Source organism: Eulemur rufifrons, chromosome 6 (assembly GCF_041146395.1).
Source record: "Eulemur rufifrons isolate Redbay chromosome 6, OSU_ERuf_1, whole genome shotgun sequence".
Classification (NCBI taxonomy): Eukaryota; Metazoa; Chordata; class Mammalia; order Primates; family Lemuridae; genus Eulemur; species Eulemur rufifrons.
Window position 1 is genome coordinate 30748424 of NC_090988.1, and position 15164 is coordinate 30763587.

A 15164-nucleotide genomic window follows, 5' to 3' on the forward strand; every position below is an offset into this window, starting at 1 on the left:
ACTGAGCTTGTAGTTAGTTATTAGTTAGCCTCAACAGTGACAGACAGACAGCAATGAAAAGGCAAACAAGATGACTTATAGTGGAGTACTGAAACCCAACCAGTCAGTCCCTCAACAATGACATATTAATTTTGTTCCATTCCAGAGGGTGGACCCCAACAAATCCTTTAAACAGTGCCTGCTATGTAGAACCATGACATAGGTGTTTATAAAATCAAGAGAACACCAATCACATATAGTGAGTCCAAAGAAAATAACAGATAGAAGAGCAGGAACCAACTCAACACACATCATCCAGAACCAAGTAGGTCTTTTTTTGAGAAAAAGCACCCAGTGTTTGAGGGAGGAAAGGGAGTTAACCTACTGATAAGCTGTGCGAATTCTTACCTGTAGTATTATGGGCACTACCTCAAAACTGAAGAAAAGACAGGTACACAAAGGGCATACTTGGTTCTCCAATTCAGAGGACAATGACACTTATATATCATTGTGAAGAAATAGTGACTATTTTCTCACCCATAAGAAGAGATCTGTACTAGTCCTAACAGGAAAGTCTGTACATCCTCCAGCTGGGAGGGGTTAAAAGTGATCCTATTACAGCATTTGGAGCCCATCCAAACTGCATGATTTTAGAAACATAACCAATATCAGTCTGAACATGTGTAGAGGAAAAACAGAAACATCTGTATTTGGACACTGCTTCACTAGTTTTTTTAATCTTTAAAAAAAAGTTATCCAGGAGAGCTTGGTAACTGTGATTCTATAACTGATAAGGCAGCGTCTCAGAAATCTCCATTAATTTAGCTCATTTCTAACTTTACCACTTAAACATGCTTCCTTATTTTACATGTTTAAGATATACTGATTCTGTTCCATCCTTCCTCACACCATTCAAAATTTTAATGCCTTTTATGATTCACAAGTATTCACTTTTTTGGTAGCATTTAACACTCTTCTCTGGTTGCTATACAATGCTCTGATCTGGTTTGCTTTGGTCATCAAAAATTTTATGCAGTTTTAAAAAGTTTGCTTCCTCTTTTTCCCTAACAGATTTCCATATGTACCCACTTTTTACCTAAATAAGGAAGAGAATGCTGGAAAAACAGACCTGGAGAAATTCAACTTGAGATCAAAAACAACAAAGTGTCCTAATATATCTCAGTCGGCAACTATGGGTGAATGTATTTTAACCTAAACCAGTCTTCATGAAATTCTAACTTAGTCCCTAAAAATACTTACACGATCATACAACAGTACATAGGGGAAAAAAATAATATTCCATGACATGGAGAATGGCCTGTTAAAGACTGAGCATAGGCTACTTTTCTGAGCTACCTATTAAAAGAGCAATAGCCAGGAAAAGAAGCAACCTAAACTGAGACAAAACCCAGTTATATGCCTCTTGGGGTTAACCTATGCACGTATACTACATATTTATAACTACTGAATCAATTCAGATATGCATATTTTTCCTACCATCTGTACTGATGAGAGAAAGAAAAAAGATACAGAAAGAGAGAAGAGAGCGGTATGCTGCTAATTCTATAAGGCTGTTTTACTTTAAAGCCCTAATTTTTAAAGCTGTGCATACTAAAGAATTCTGAAATGGCACACAGAAATATCTCCACTATCATATATAAGAATAGGAATTATGTTTCCAGTCTTTGTGCCCCTTCAAATTTTTTCAGAATCCAAACCCTCTGCACAAAATTTACACACTGTCCAATCAATGCCAACCACCTCATGTTAAAGTCTATAGTTCTCTTTAAGAAAATCTAACATGTAAAAATGCGGTCTAAAACTGACACTAATGGGGACAAATACACTTGATTTAATCATTTGCCTTGTAAAAGCATTTACTTAAGGATTCAGTAAAAAAGATCTTCTAACATACAAGTCAAATCATATGAAATTGCTAATAGTAACTGGGGCTTAGAAAACCAATAACTTTTAGTCAGCCTAATAATTATAAATTGAATTCATAAAAAATCAGTTTACATTTAACTTCTTAAAAACCTACTACATACCCCTCTGCCCAGCTCAAGCAGAAGATGGGATTTAGGTTCCAGAGAAATGGACCCAGAGGCTCTGGATTCAGACACGTGGCACAGCCAAGGGCAGAGATAAAGCCTAACACTGTTCAGCCCTAGAACACTGGTAGTCAGTCTTAACACCCATCGCCACTGATGCTCTCCAGAGAGACTGGCAGATACTATTCTACAGAAACTGGCCCCTACGGGAGGAAATTACTAAGATACTGACAGGTAAGGTCCCCCCATAACTTTAGGGCTTGGTCTCTGTTGTATTATTCTCCAGTGAAGCCCACTTAGACAATGAAGGCAGAAGAAAATTTAAAAAGAAACACCTCATATAATATTCTCAGAGAGATATTATATTACTACATCCATGACATAAGAACAGCATGTTATTAAAAATAACAAACAATGAGCTCAGAAAAGAGCCACTGGAAATTAAGAATGATAAATGGCTTTTTGAAAAAATAATATCAACTAAAAAATTAAAAGTTAAAGTTGAAGGGATCTCCCAGAAAGCATAACAAAAGGCCAAATGCAGTAAAATAGTAGGCAAAGATAAGAAAATGAAAGAGTTATTTTGACTAGCAAAAATACCAGAAAAAGAGAACAGATAAAACAGACTGTAAAAAATCACCCAGGAACTAATAAAAGAAATGTTTTCCAGGACTGTCCTTCAGTCCTTTAGGGCAACTGTACTGCAAGTTTAAGGGGCATGATTCATATTGAACACTGAGTTTCCAGACCATTCATTCTTTACAATGAATTTTAAAAGGCCCACACCCAGGCATATCATGAAATTAGACCTGCAAACATAAAGAAAATACTAAAAACCCTAAGGGAAGCAAATTGGACTTAATTACTCAATTAGAAAACTGGAACCTAGAATAAAATGGAGCAAAGGCTTCAAAATTCCAAGGGAAGATAATCTTAAATTCTACAACCAAACTACCCATTAAATGTTAACAGATAAAGATATTTTTAGACACAAAAAATCTTGACAGTTACCTCCCGTGCACCCTTTTTCTCAGCAAATTTCTAGGAGATGAGCAAATTCTTAAGAGCAAATCAAGAATGAAAAAAAATAAGAGTATTCAACCAAAAAGAATGATGCAGGGACTCCCTGGGACAGAGCCAAGGATGTCACAGTATGACAACTCTGAAATAAGTCTAGTCCAGTGCAGGAAGACAAAGGACTCAGGGATGCCTCCAAGGGGGCAAAAAAGCAACAGAAACATAAATGGAAACAAACAGACAAAAAAAAAACAAGGCAATTAATAATTGCCTTACCAAGAAAATATGAAAGTTGCTGAGAAAGCCATAGTATATCATACGATTCAGCTGCAGGCAAAACCTAAACAGTCAAAAAATTATATTAATTATTCGGAGAAGATAAATAAAAGGAGGATTTGAGGGGTGAAGAAAATTCAAGAAATAGGAGTGTAGCATATTTTATAAATACAGAGTTTTCCCAAGTACCAAGGGAAAATACATCTAAAAGGAGTTTAAAGTGTTTGCCCCTGGAGAATGCAAACCAGAGATCAAGAAAAGCAGGCCACTGCTCTTTTTCTTTATGTATCGTATAGTATTAAGGAAATTTCTAAATCGATGTATATGTTACTGCCCTAAAAATTAAATTTCAAAACATATGTTTATACACGAGGCTAGGAAAACAAGTATCTTCAAACACCTCTCACTGGTAGAATCTGGTGCTTCCTCGCCTACTTCCTCCTTTCCTGAACTTTCCAATTCTCTCTAATAAATGTTACTTTTATAATAAAAAACATATACCTTATTAAAAGAAATCCATAAAGATGCAACAGTCCTCCCTTACCCTCAGGGGATACATTCCAAGATGCCTAGTCTATGCCTGCAACTGTGGATAGTACCAAACTCTGTATGTACTATGTCTTTTTTTTCTTCTTAATACTATGTCTTTCTGATGACCAAGATGGCTACTAAGTGACCACTGGACAGGTAGTGTAAGCAGTGTGGATGATTCACATCCCAGACTGGATGGCACAAGATTTCATCATACTACTCAGAAGAGCGCACAATTTAAAACTTATGAATTGTTTATATCTGGAATTTTCCATTTAATATTTTCACACTGCAGTGGACCACATGTAACTGAAATCTCAGAAAGCAAAATCATGAATGTCATGGGAGAACTACTGTATGTGAAGAAAGGACAGTGAGGGAGAATGGTTTTGTAAACATAAAACAAGAGAACCCCACATTCGTGTCTTGCACAGAAAAAAAAAAAAAATCCCCATCTTGTCTCACCTTCTAGAGGGTAGGGTTTACTTTCATTCCAAAAGCCTGTTCCATATTACAGTCACTTCAGGATATGTGAGAAGTTGAATTTCAAACGACTTTCTATCCCACAGTTGATTTTGTCAAAGCACACAGTAGCACTCTAAAGGCTACCAAATCAAATAGTCCGAAGTAAGTTTTCATGTGTGTATCAACAGGCACATCTCTCTAATCACATTTACTGGACAAATAAAGCCCTTAATTAAACAAACAAACAAACCCCCTCCCCCATTTAGGTTAAGTAAGCAATTGCAAGAGGAAGAAGGAAATGTCCCCTCACCTGACACCCCCAAATCAGGACCCAGAAAAAGAATTTGAAGTCTAGTGACTAACATCCCAAGAAGAAATAAAGATGCACATTAACAGCACTAACCACAAATAAAGTGTTAAAAATATTTGGTGGAAGAAAACCTGAATAATAGATACTCCCATGGGCATTACGTTATTAATTTGTAACATCATTCAGAGATACAACAGCTTATCATTTGGTGTGTTAAAGATTATGATTCTTCTCTTGCTAAGAGCCAAATGAGGATAAAACTACTGACCATTTTCCTTGTCTAGCATATTAATGGGGGAAAAAAGGACTGTTGTGATTTATAGCAAACTTCTTTGTTTGCTTTTAGAAGGGGTCAAGGCCTACGTAAATAAAAGTGCTTCCATGGTGGCAGTGCTTGTTCCCAGGAAACTTGGTGCTACAGTACTTGAGCAACCAGAACCATGAAGCAATTCTTCTTCATAAAAACAGCAACATCCCTTTCATGACTTGAAGTTCTGATTAATCCTAGAATCAGAAGCCCTTTTTGTAAGAACTGCCTCACTTAGTAACCACAGTTATAGAACCACACAGCTCTTTGAGACCTCCTTTTATACAATGCTACTCAACTATTATTAAACTTTCAAGCCATAATTAACAGCTAAATTATGCTATTACAGAAGGCAGCAAATTAAGTTTGAATAATCTTAAATCTTAACAACTGATTTTTAAAATGACTTCATTCTGATTTTGTCCTAAGCCTAAACTTCAATATACATTTTGGCAACTAAAAGGTTAGGTTTAGAGTTTACCTCTCCCCAAAGCCCTAAGGTAAAAGGCAGTGCAGAATCATGACAGCATTTTAGGATGCTGATGTATATTATTTGTCTAACTACAAAATAAAATATTTCTTTACATTACAAAAGGGAACTGATCTCAGGGTTTCAAAAAAAATTTTTTTTTAAGTTTCAACTATTCAAATACTACCTGGGGTTTTTTGTTTGTTTAAATGGTTAACATGAGGCTTTTTAGAAGTATTTTTTGAATGTTATTTTTATTTCTTTTACTTTTTAGATTCCTCTCAAAATTCAACTTGAAGAATGTAACTTTTAGAATAAAATTAGCCTACCATCTTGCAGCCAATTGCGTCTGCTGCAGTTAAATATCCAGTTTCTTAATTAAATATCTTTCTTAGTTCACACTAAAAATAGTCCATATTTTCCCTAGGGAATAAGTTAATTTCCACGTTCTATTTACTCTGTCACATCTACTGTCTTCCAACTGTTTTTCTTCTGTTGAATACAGTCCTCCAGAGTTTTTCTCCCTAAATCACTGTGGTACTGCCTGCCTTTCTTTCCTGGGATGCCCACCCACTGAGTAGAAACAAGCTTTTTTTTTTTTTTTTTTGAGAGCTGAGAGTATACTTTTATCTTCTCACTCCTCTCAGCCTCAATGGCAAGACAAACAGGCAGGGGCTGGCCCTCCCCTCAGATAGGGAAATACTTTGTAACTGCAATTTGAACTTTTTTTGTTTGGGTGGGTGGGTGAGTGGAGTGGGGTGTGTGTGTGTGCAACTTTTAAAGGCAAAATCACAAGCTTTTCATTTTTAAGGGGAAACCATTTGGGTTATACTTGATATAACAAGAAATAGCAGTCTTATTTCTTATGAAACTGTTCCTTTTTAAAACATCTCATCTTTATTATGGTAACAACACACACTGTATGCATTTACAGTTTTCTACTGGGCAAGGGTTTGAGAGGGGCAGCATAAGATCAAACTGGAACAAGAAACTTTAATTCATACATTTCTGGGGGAGCTTTAATCGGGGCAATGGAACATTAATTTCTAAAAAATATATGTAGCAGAAAAAGAAACTATAGTGATCAATTACATCTGCAAGGCAAGTTCATTTAATGTTAGAATATAGCTAAGTTTTATGCCAAGCGATGACAAAAGTCTCTGAAAAAATACCCTTTTTAAATTGTGGATCAAGATACTCAATTTGACTCTTAATCAAATCATAGCCACAAGAAACCTTGAATTTTCACAGACTAAAAACCTAAAAACGCTGAGGCCGGTTATTCAGAAAATGATAAATAATGGAAATGAAACAAAACTATCCTTTAAAAATTATTAAAAGAACATTATCAAAACAATGCAAATCTACAAACTTTTAAAATCATTGGATCAGATTCCTTAAATCAAATTTTAAGGTCCAACCCAGTACATTATGTATAAGGAGGTCTTTGTAGGTGGTAATAGTTACGAGGTATCAGATTCAATAAAATAATCTGACAAGTAAAAACACTCCTTGTAACCAGGGATATTATAGAATACTAATTCAGGAAGTTATTCAGCAGCTTATAAAGAAATAGGAAGTTGTTGACCAACTACTTGAAGAACTATTTCCTGTAGGAAAACTATAAGACAGCTGAAGAAGGCAATAATTTACAGAGTCATAAAGAGAATGAATTCTTTTGAAATAGAAGCTCAATGTACTATGTTTAAGAAATTAGTTTCAAACACTAAATTCAGTAGAACACATATATGTAGTATACAATGACTAAAACTTTTTTATGTACTTCAAAATCACCCCACAGCTTGAATATGTATCATTGATAAATGTAGCTAATACCATACTTCTACCATACGATTTGCCAAAATAAAATCCAAGTCTTCTCCGGAATATCTCACTGACCTACAGAGGGCTTTAAAAATACCAATGATTGCCTGCTTATAATCCTTCAGTAATTATGCTGCCTTGAAACTAGAGGATGGGCCAACTGACTTCAAAAACTTATTCATCTATGGTCACAAGGCAACAATTAGTTGTTTCCAAAGTCAACATTTTTAAGTTTTCTCTCAAATTACATCACCTTGCATGTTTAGACCATTTATAGTCAGAGTTCTTTATGTCAAATATAAATCTCCGTAAGTTATTAATATATACTTTGTAACTTAAAGATTAGTTCCAACAATTACCTAAAGAGATGTATTAAAATATAATATTTCACTGTGGAAATGAGTGCAAAGTATGCAATTAGTTTAAATCTTCATTCTACATCTAGCTGGCAATAACTTTTCTTTAGACACGAGAAGAAAATACAAGGAGAAAAAGTGTTGATTGCCGAGAGTCTGATTTTAAAACATTAAAACTAAGTAAAAAAATGAATTTTGACAATAACAACTTGGTACCATAAAAGCTTAGTTTATCATCATCTTTGACTCATACTCAGGATATTAATCTCACTTACCCGATGAGTACACAAAAATAAGTTGTTTATGATGACATACTACCTATAACATCATCAGAGTAGCTAACAACTGCAGGTGAACTAATATTGTTTTATTAGCATTTCCACAAATTGCATTATCGTTCATAAAGCAGATACTCTTTAGAAGGATATGAAATTTTATAAGCCCACACCACCTACCTTCCGCATCCAGTGCTTAGGGGCCCTCTATAAATACAATCCCTGACAGGTACCACCTAATACATGACTTCATTTGCTTTTAATGACCAAGATTTTCTTTTCTGGGAAAATCCTTCTAAGTTCTGAAAAGTTTGATATAAGAAAAGTCTTCCATGGAATCAAAACTCCTCACATTTCTTATACTACAAAAAGACTAACCTTACTTTCACATGAGAGTCCCAAAAATACTGAAAGAACAACTATATCTTCTCTCTCCTCTTTCCAGTTTTTTCTTTCCCAGTAAACTTCTCCTCAGCCCTGCAACTATTTCTCATAATGGCATTATTATTTTGGCCTGGTTTACCTTCCTTACAGGGCCACAGGTGACTGGGGTGAATGAGGTGAGTGGGGTGTGTGTGTACATCCTTCATTAATCCATCCATATATTAATACCTTTATAAGGGAAACATTTCTTTTCAAAGGAAGAATCATTGGAAACTTAAAAAAATAAACACGGTCGTCCCTCAGTATCTGTGTGGGATTGGTTCCAGGACCTTCTGCAGATACCAAAATCCTCAAGTCTCTTATATAAAATAGCATGGTATTTGCATATGACCTATGTGCATACTCCCATATACTTTTAAATCACCTCTAGATTATTTATAATACTTAACATAAGTAAGTGCTATGTAAATAGTTGTTATACTGTATTGTTTAGGGAATAATGACAAGAAATAATGACATCCTTTAGTACAGATATAATTTTTTTTTTCAAATAGTTTCAATCAGTGGCCTGTTGAATCCAGAGATGTAGAACCTATCAATACAGAGGGACAACTGAATATTTATTTCAGCTCAAAAAAGATCACTCATTCAAAATAATAAAAACGCAGACAGATGTCACCTACAGGCAATTATTAAAAGATACAAAAGACTAAGATGAAGAACATAAATGTTGCTCTGTGCTCTTTAACCTTATACTTTTTGCCACAGCATCAACCAAAGAAAGAAGGCAAGCAGGCTATTAAGTTGTTTAAAAATCTCCCCAGGTCAGCATGTGACCCAGCAGGGAGAAGTTCAAAAAAGTGCAGCCTTTCTTTTTCTTCCTAACAACCTGGTTTGTTTCTACTCCTTTCCCCTTCAAGACACATCCCTCACAGCTAGAAGCTCTTTCAATCATTTACTTTGGATGTGGGATTGAGAACAAATGATCTTGCTCATGCAGATGAGTTTGCCAGACTTGTGTGTACTTTCCAGTCTCAGGCCCTTTATTGTTCTGGTTGAAACCTGACCCTTTGAAATGGATACCAGGACACCAAAAAATGAATTTTAAAAAGTAGAAAAAGCTGCAGGAAAAGGGCAAAAAACTATAGAAACTTTTCAAGATCAAACCTTTTCCTCTGCTCTTCTAAATAAGCCTGTCACAAAATTTTCTTACATTATAAAATAACCTATCTTGAAAGACAATTAATATAAAACACATATAAGACTCACACAACAAAACATCACCAGTAATTGTATTATCGGACCTAATAAATAAATGTTACATCTGCCGTAGGAATAGACTGTTGAGACAGATCTGAATCAACACTTGAATTGTTTTTCACTTTATGATCTCAATCCCATTAAATACTATTAAGTGAGCATTTTTAAGACATCAATTTCAGTCTATGATAATTAGTTTTAGACAACATTTTGTATACACTTGATCCAAACAAGTCAGATAAAATTAAGGTCTTATCTACGATTTCAAAATTAGAGGAGAAAACATTCTATTTAGGTCTTTTCAGCTTAATGCAATTTTGCCATTTTGTTTAAGACAAAAAGGCCCATGAAAATGAATAACACGATGGCCTTCTTTGTGTTTTCCAAAGAGAGATTCTGTTTTCAAGAGCTGCTAGTTTTTAAAGAAGTTTGCCACTGACTGTATATCAAACCTAAAAATTTATATTCCTTTCTTTACATTTTGATGAAAAAAACTGAAAAATCACAAACTGCAACTAAAGTGCCTGTCATTTCACAATTTAAAATACTGTAAAATTCAACTCCCAGAAAAACCTAATTTTGTAGTTCTTCTCTACCAATAAAATATTTATTTCAAAAGATACAAGTAGCACTATACATACTTCATAAGACAATGCCAGTCCTATAATTCTCAGAATTTTAAAATTTTTATGGTGCTCTGTTTTTTGCCAGGCTAATTAACAGGTTTGGCACAAACCCAAAAAGAGACTATCCAAACTGCCTCAAAAGAAAAGACTGTAAATAGTCTATTTTATTGAACCAAGAATCAATTAAGCTTTCAAAATATTACCCATGTTAAAAGAGGTATTTAGGTTATGTCAAACTGGAAAAACTTATAAAAGATATAACTGAGCTTAACATAAATATTAAGTAAAATATAAAAATAAATGACATTCTATATCTTAACAGCACTCCACTGTTTTCTAATGCACATTTTTCTCAGATAACTATCACCCACCATTCTTTTCACTTACTTTAAGAAGTATCTCTGACCAGAAGATGTCTTTGCCATCTCCCAGCCTGCTGGCAAAGGTACATCATCGGGTATCTCAAAGGAAGACTGTCGAAGGTGTTGAGCTGTGGGTGTGGCTGCTGGGCCAGAGACTACTCCAGCGGGGTTCAGTGTCCCAGGAGAAACAGCTCCCAACTGCAGGGAAGCTGGGGAGGAATGAGCTCGAACATGCTGTGGAGTCAAGGCTCCTGCAGTGCCTGCATCAGTACTGGCCTATTAGGAATATTAAAACGAAAATTTAAAAAAGAAATCTTTTTAGAGAGAGTGCCTTTTTATTTAAATTTACCAGAAAAATTTCATCACAACCAAGTATCTAAGTACCAAATGCAAATTTCAATATTTAATAGTTGACACTGGGGAACACAAGTTTTTCAAATGAATACTTTTAGTTTCATGTAATTTTAATATACAGTTTTTATAAACATTTGTAATTTTATTGATGGACAGTCCATGTAAATGAATTTCTACCTAGTACACATTAGACATGCCTTCTACATCTTTTAAAAGAATACAGAATGAATAAAACATTCCTAATGTTTTAATAATAAATGTAGAATTTTAAAACCTAATTTCTAAAAGGTCAAGGCAGTATAAGTGCTTTTCCAAATTCTAAAATGTTTCAGATATAAATATAACCCAAAGAGGAACAATGTATTTTTAACTAGATTTTAAATAATGTTTTCTAGGACAAACCCTAGAAAAAATGAGCTCTTTTCATTCTTTCTCACTATGAACAAATGCCATCAATATAGCAATCATCACAAGTTATACAACTTTTAATGAAAGCAAAAGATACAGAACTGCCCAAATGTTCTTAAAAGCCATCTTATTAATGGAATGAAAAACCAACCATATCTTTGCATCTAGAAGAGAAAGATGTTATCAGCTCAATTACAATATAACTTAAGAACTTACAAACATATTTACAACTATGTAATAGCAGAAAAAATTGTGAGTTCCAGTCCAAGGTGCCTGGTGTGGCACTGAACAAATATCTTAACTTCCATGTGCCTCAGTTTTTTCATAGCTTTTTTCATGATGGAAAAATGGATATATATTAAAGAATTTATAGTCAATAGTGTGTGAATAGTATTTACAACCCAGATTCATAATCTGCATAATCTAGCATAATTTTTTAAATTCCTTGATTGGAATTAGGGTTTGATTATCAACAAATTAGAATTTCTTAGATTCATATAGGCAAATAAAGGAAACTGGAAGGAATCAGTAGTCATTTATACCTTAAAGTCACGTACATTTCTGAGTTTCCAATCAGAATTAAATTTCCAAGCAGAGCAAGTATGATTTAAGCAATCACTGGCAGAAATAAAAGTTAAACTTACATATGCAGAACACTTAGTTAAAAATCTTATCAAAAACAAAAACTATAGATTATGAATAGTGTGAATTTGCAAATTGCTGGATATAAATTTTTATGTAATTATTTGCTAGAAGAGTAAACACTTTTAAGTTGCAATTCTTTTTGGCTGACAGATGCCACAAAACGGCGAATTCAATCTCCTATTTGTATTTTACTTTCAAAACATATTAAGTAACTAAATAGTAGCATAGCTGTGCTGTCTGTAGGGTGCATGCCAACATACATTTACCCGTAATGAGTCCATAAACCCACTTCCAAGGGTAGGAGGAAAAAGCATACCTAAGTCTACTTCTTACAAATTGAAGTGTTTAGGCAAGCAGCTAAATTGTTTTTCCTTCCTCCTCCTTAACCCGGGTTTTTGTCATCAGGTTAAGTGAGCTTTTCTGAGTTCCAAAACCCGCTGGTCTGCTACAGAAGAATATACAACAGGCCCGCAAATAGAAGGGGGAATCAGAGTGGGGGCGGTAATTCTTCTTCCCACTCAAGTTACAGCCCGAGTGGGCTAACTACATTGCAGTATTTGGAAAGCCAATTAACTTTTGGGCAAATTTCCTATGCTGAAGTTTAGCTTGAAGCAAGTTCTTAAAAACAAAAAAAAGGAAAAGAAAGAAAAAGAGAACCCTTAAGTAAATAAATCCACTGGGACCTATCGGAATGTTAACACTTTCATAATGAATACTTTCACTTCAATGCTGAATCAAGTTGGCAAAATAACCAAACGTTGTGTATGTGGAAAAGCAGCCATGTTCATATCCTCAATAAGAATTAAAAAGCAATGGCGATCCTGGAATTAGTCATCGCTTCCCAAACATTAACTTTTAATCACAGTTGAACTAGGCAGGACTTGGCCTATGAGTCAACCTGCAGTGTACTATCAAAGGCTTGTGTTAAAACCTCGGTGCTGTAAAGCGCAACTCAGTTCCTGCGCAACGTACAGATGTGGCTAATTCAAAAGCATTTCAGCAGACTGTAAGTGATAGTCTACAGTTGGGAAACCAACACGTGAACCTACTAAGTTTGATAAGAGCGAGCCTGCCCGAGTTCCAGGGCACAAGGGAAGCGCAGGAGTGAAAGAACTCCATAAACAACTTCCAGGAAAGTCTGGGCAGGGGAAGCCCGAATCCTGTATTCTGAAAGCGCCAAGCCGCGAGGAAAATAAATGCTTACAGGAGGAGGAGGGGGAGGAGGGAGAGAGGAGGAGGAGGGCTGGGGGACAAGGGGGAGGAGGGGGAGGGGGAAAGAGCAAGAAACTAAATGGACCGGTTCAACCCCCACCCCTAATCAACACTGGAAAACAAGAGAACAATTATTTGACTCCCCAGGAGGCTGAAGTGGACCGAGAGGCCCAGAAGGAAAGGGGGCCAAGGGCTCAACTTCACAAACTCGGCCGCCGCTGGCAACTCACCCACACACAAATGCCAGAGGCCCCCCTCCCCCTTTCCCGGCCCAGCCCGAGCGGGAGCGAAGGTGCGGAGCGCGGAGGCGCGCGCATTGTGCGAGCCCACCGCGGCCCCGGCCCGACTCTCCCCACCCCCTTCCTTCCTCCCACCTCCCCCTCCACTCCCGCCAACCTCCCGGGAACCCCGGGAAGAAAGAAAGGAAGAATGGGGAAAGTACGCCCCCCCGGGGCTGCAACCGCAGAGAGAAACGCCAAGAGGAAAAACAAATCTCGGCCCCGGACTCCGGGAGAAGTGGGGAGCCGGTAACCGCGGCCGAAGGGGCGCCTCCAGTTCCTCCACTTCACCGCGAGATCCCCTAGCCCCCCTAGAGCTCCCAGAACCCCCCTCCCCTGGTCGGAGCTGGCGGCCGCGGCTCCCGAGCGCCACCCGCCCCTGGGGCCTGCCCGACGAGGAAGGGGGGAGAGGGGCGGCTAAGTTACCTGTCGGGAGTGGGATTTGGGCTCTGGCGGCTTGAAGAAAGAGTCAGGCAGCTTCCGGAGCCTCATGGGCACGGTCTGGGGCACGTTGGCCGTCTTGGGGTTCATGACGGCGTTGAAGAGAGCCTCCAGGTCGGTCTCCGAGTCCCCCCGGACGTGCACGATCTGGTGCCCGGCGGGGGGTGCCTGTGGTGCCGCCTGGGACGCCGGGGGTGCCGGCTGCCCCGGCCCGGACGGCGGGCCCTGCCCCTGGGGGTTCTGCGCGGGCGGCTGCCCTTGGCCCTGGGGGGCCGGCTGAGGCGGCTGCTGCTGCCCAGGATCCATGGCTTCTGCCTTCCCCGACGCGCACCCCCTGACCAGGCGAGCGAGGACTCCGCCCGGACGCCCCGGCTCGACGGGTCGAGATGGGAGAAGAGGCGAGGGCGGCGGGCCGGGTGGCGCTGGGCGGCGGGAGCGGCGCTCTCCTCGGTCTCAGGGCCGGGGGGCTGCGCCGCGGCCCCGCATCCCCCGCCCCAGAGCCTCCGCCCCCGCCCTGCGCCCCGGCTCCACTGGTCTGGCGGCTGCGCCTCGGGAGGGGCTGCGGGAGACTCGGACCTGTGGCGCCGGAGAACTTTTTTCCTTCAACTCCCTTGACGGAGGCCGGACAGCTAGTTGCCTTTCCCCTCCCCCTTTCTCTTTTATTTCCTTTTCTTGTTCCTTCCTTCCTCCCTTTCTTTTCCCTGGCGGCGGCTGCGCCCGACTGAGACAGAAACTCGCCTCAGACGCCAAAACTAAAGTTGAGAGAACTGCCCGCCCGAGCCACTCGCCGGCTCCGCCTCCTCCCAGCTCTTCCTTCCTCTGCGGGCCCGCCCGCCCCGAATCTGCGGCCGGCCGCTGAGGGAAACTTCGCTGCAAGTTACTACATTCCTGCAGACTCCCGGCCTCCAGTGCCTCTCCTGGCCCCACGTGACCCGCTCGCCCTCGCTGCAGTCCTCCCTCCGCCCGCGCTTCACCGGGCAGGGGCCGAGTGCGTGCCTGCTGCTCCGAGCGGCCTACCCTGCGACAAATGCTGGGTCCAAGCTGGGTCGGAACACAGGTCTGCGGAGAACGCGGCCGCCCTTGGCCGCAGGAAGTCCTCCCGCCCCGCCCCGCCCGACCCCTTCCCCGCCAGCGCCTGGGAAAGGCTCTTCCAGCTGCCTGGACGTGCGAAATGGTCAAGGCCGAAAGAAGTCGGGAGAGGACGTGTAAATCCACTTACACCCTCCCCGCGGTAGCTCGACTGGACCGAGCCGCTAGGATCGGTTGGAGTTAAAATAGATAACAGGCACTGATTTTAATAAAGGTCCATTTTTAAATATTAACTTGATTTCATT

At 39.2% G+C, this 15164-nt stretch overlaps 1 protein-coding gene across 12 annotated transcripts in view; it reads right to left on the reverse strand.

Annotated features, from left to right (window-relative positions):
- The window catches only part of YAP1 (Yes1 associated transcriptional regulator), a 112380-nt gene extending 97785 nt beyond the window's left edge, over positions 1 to 14595 (reverse strand). For 2 of the 12 annotated variants that reach the window (XM_069470938.1, XM_069470926.1), the window contains exons 1-2: positions 13816 to 14592; positions 10518 to 10768 (exon numbers count right to left, since the gene is read on the reverse strand). In XM_069470938.1, the coding sequence (XP_069327039.1) occupies positions 10518 to 10768; positions 13816 to 14136 (572 nt within the window). In that variant the 5' untranslated portion in view covers positions 14137 to 14592. Of the gene's footprint in view, positions 1 to 10517; positions 10769 to 13815 lie in introns of all 12 variants that reach the window. The other 10 variants (XM_069470927.1, XM_069470932.1, XM_069470934.1 and 7 more) reach the window with 9 other exon arrangements.
- Between the last annotated feature and the right edge of the window lie 569 nt (positions 14596 to 15164).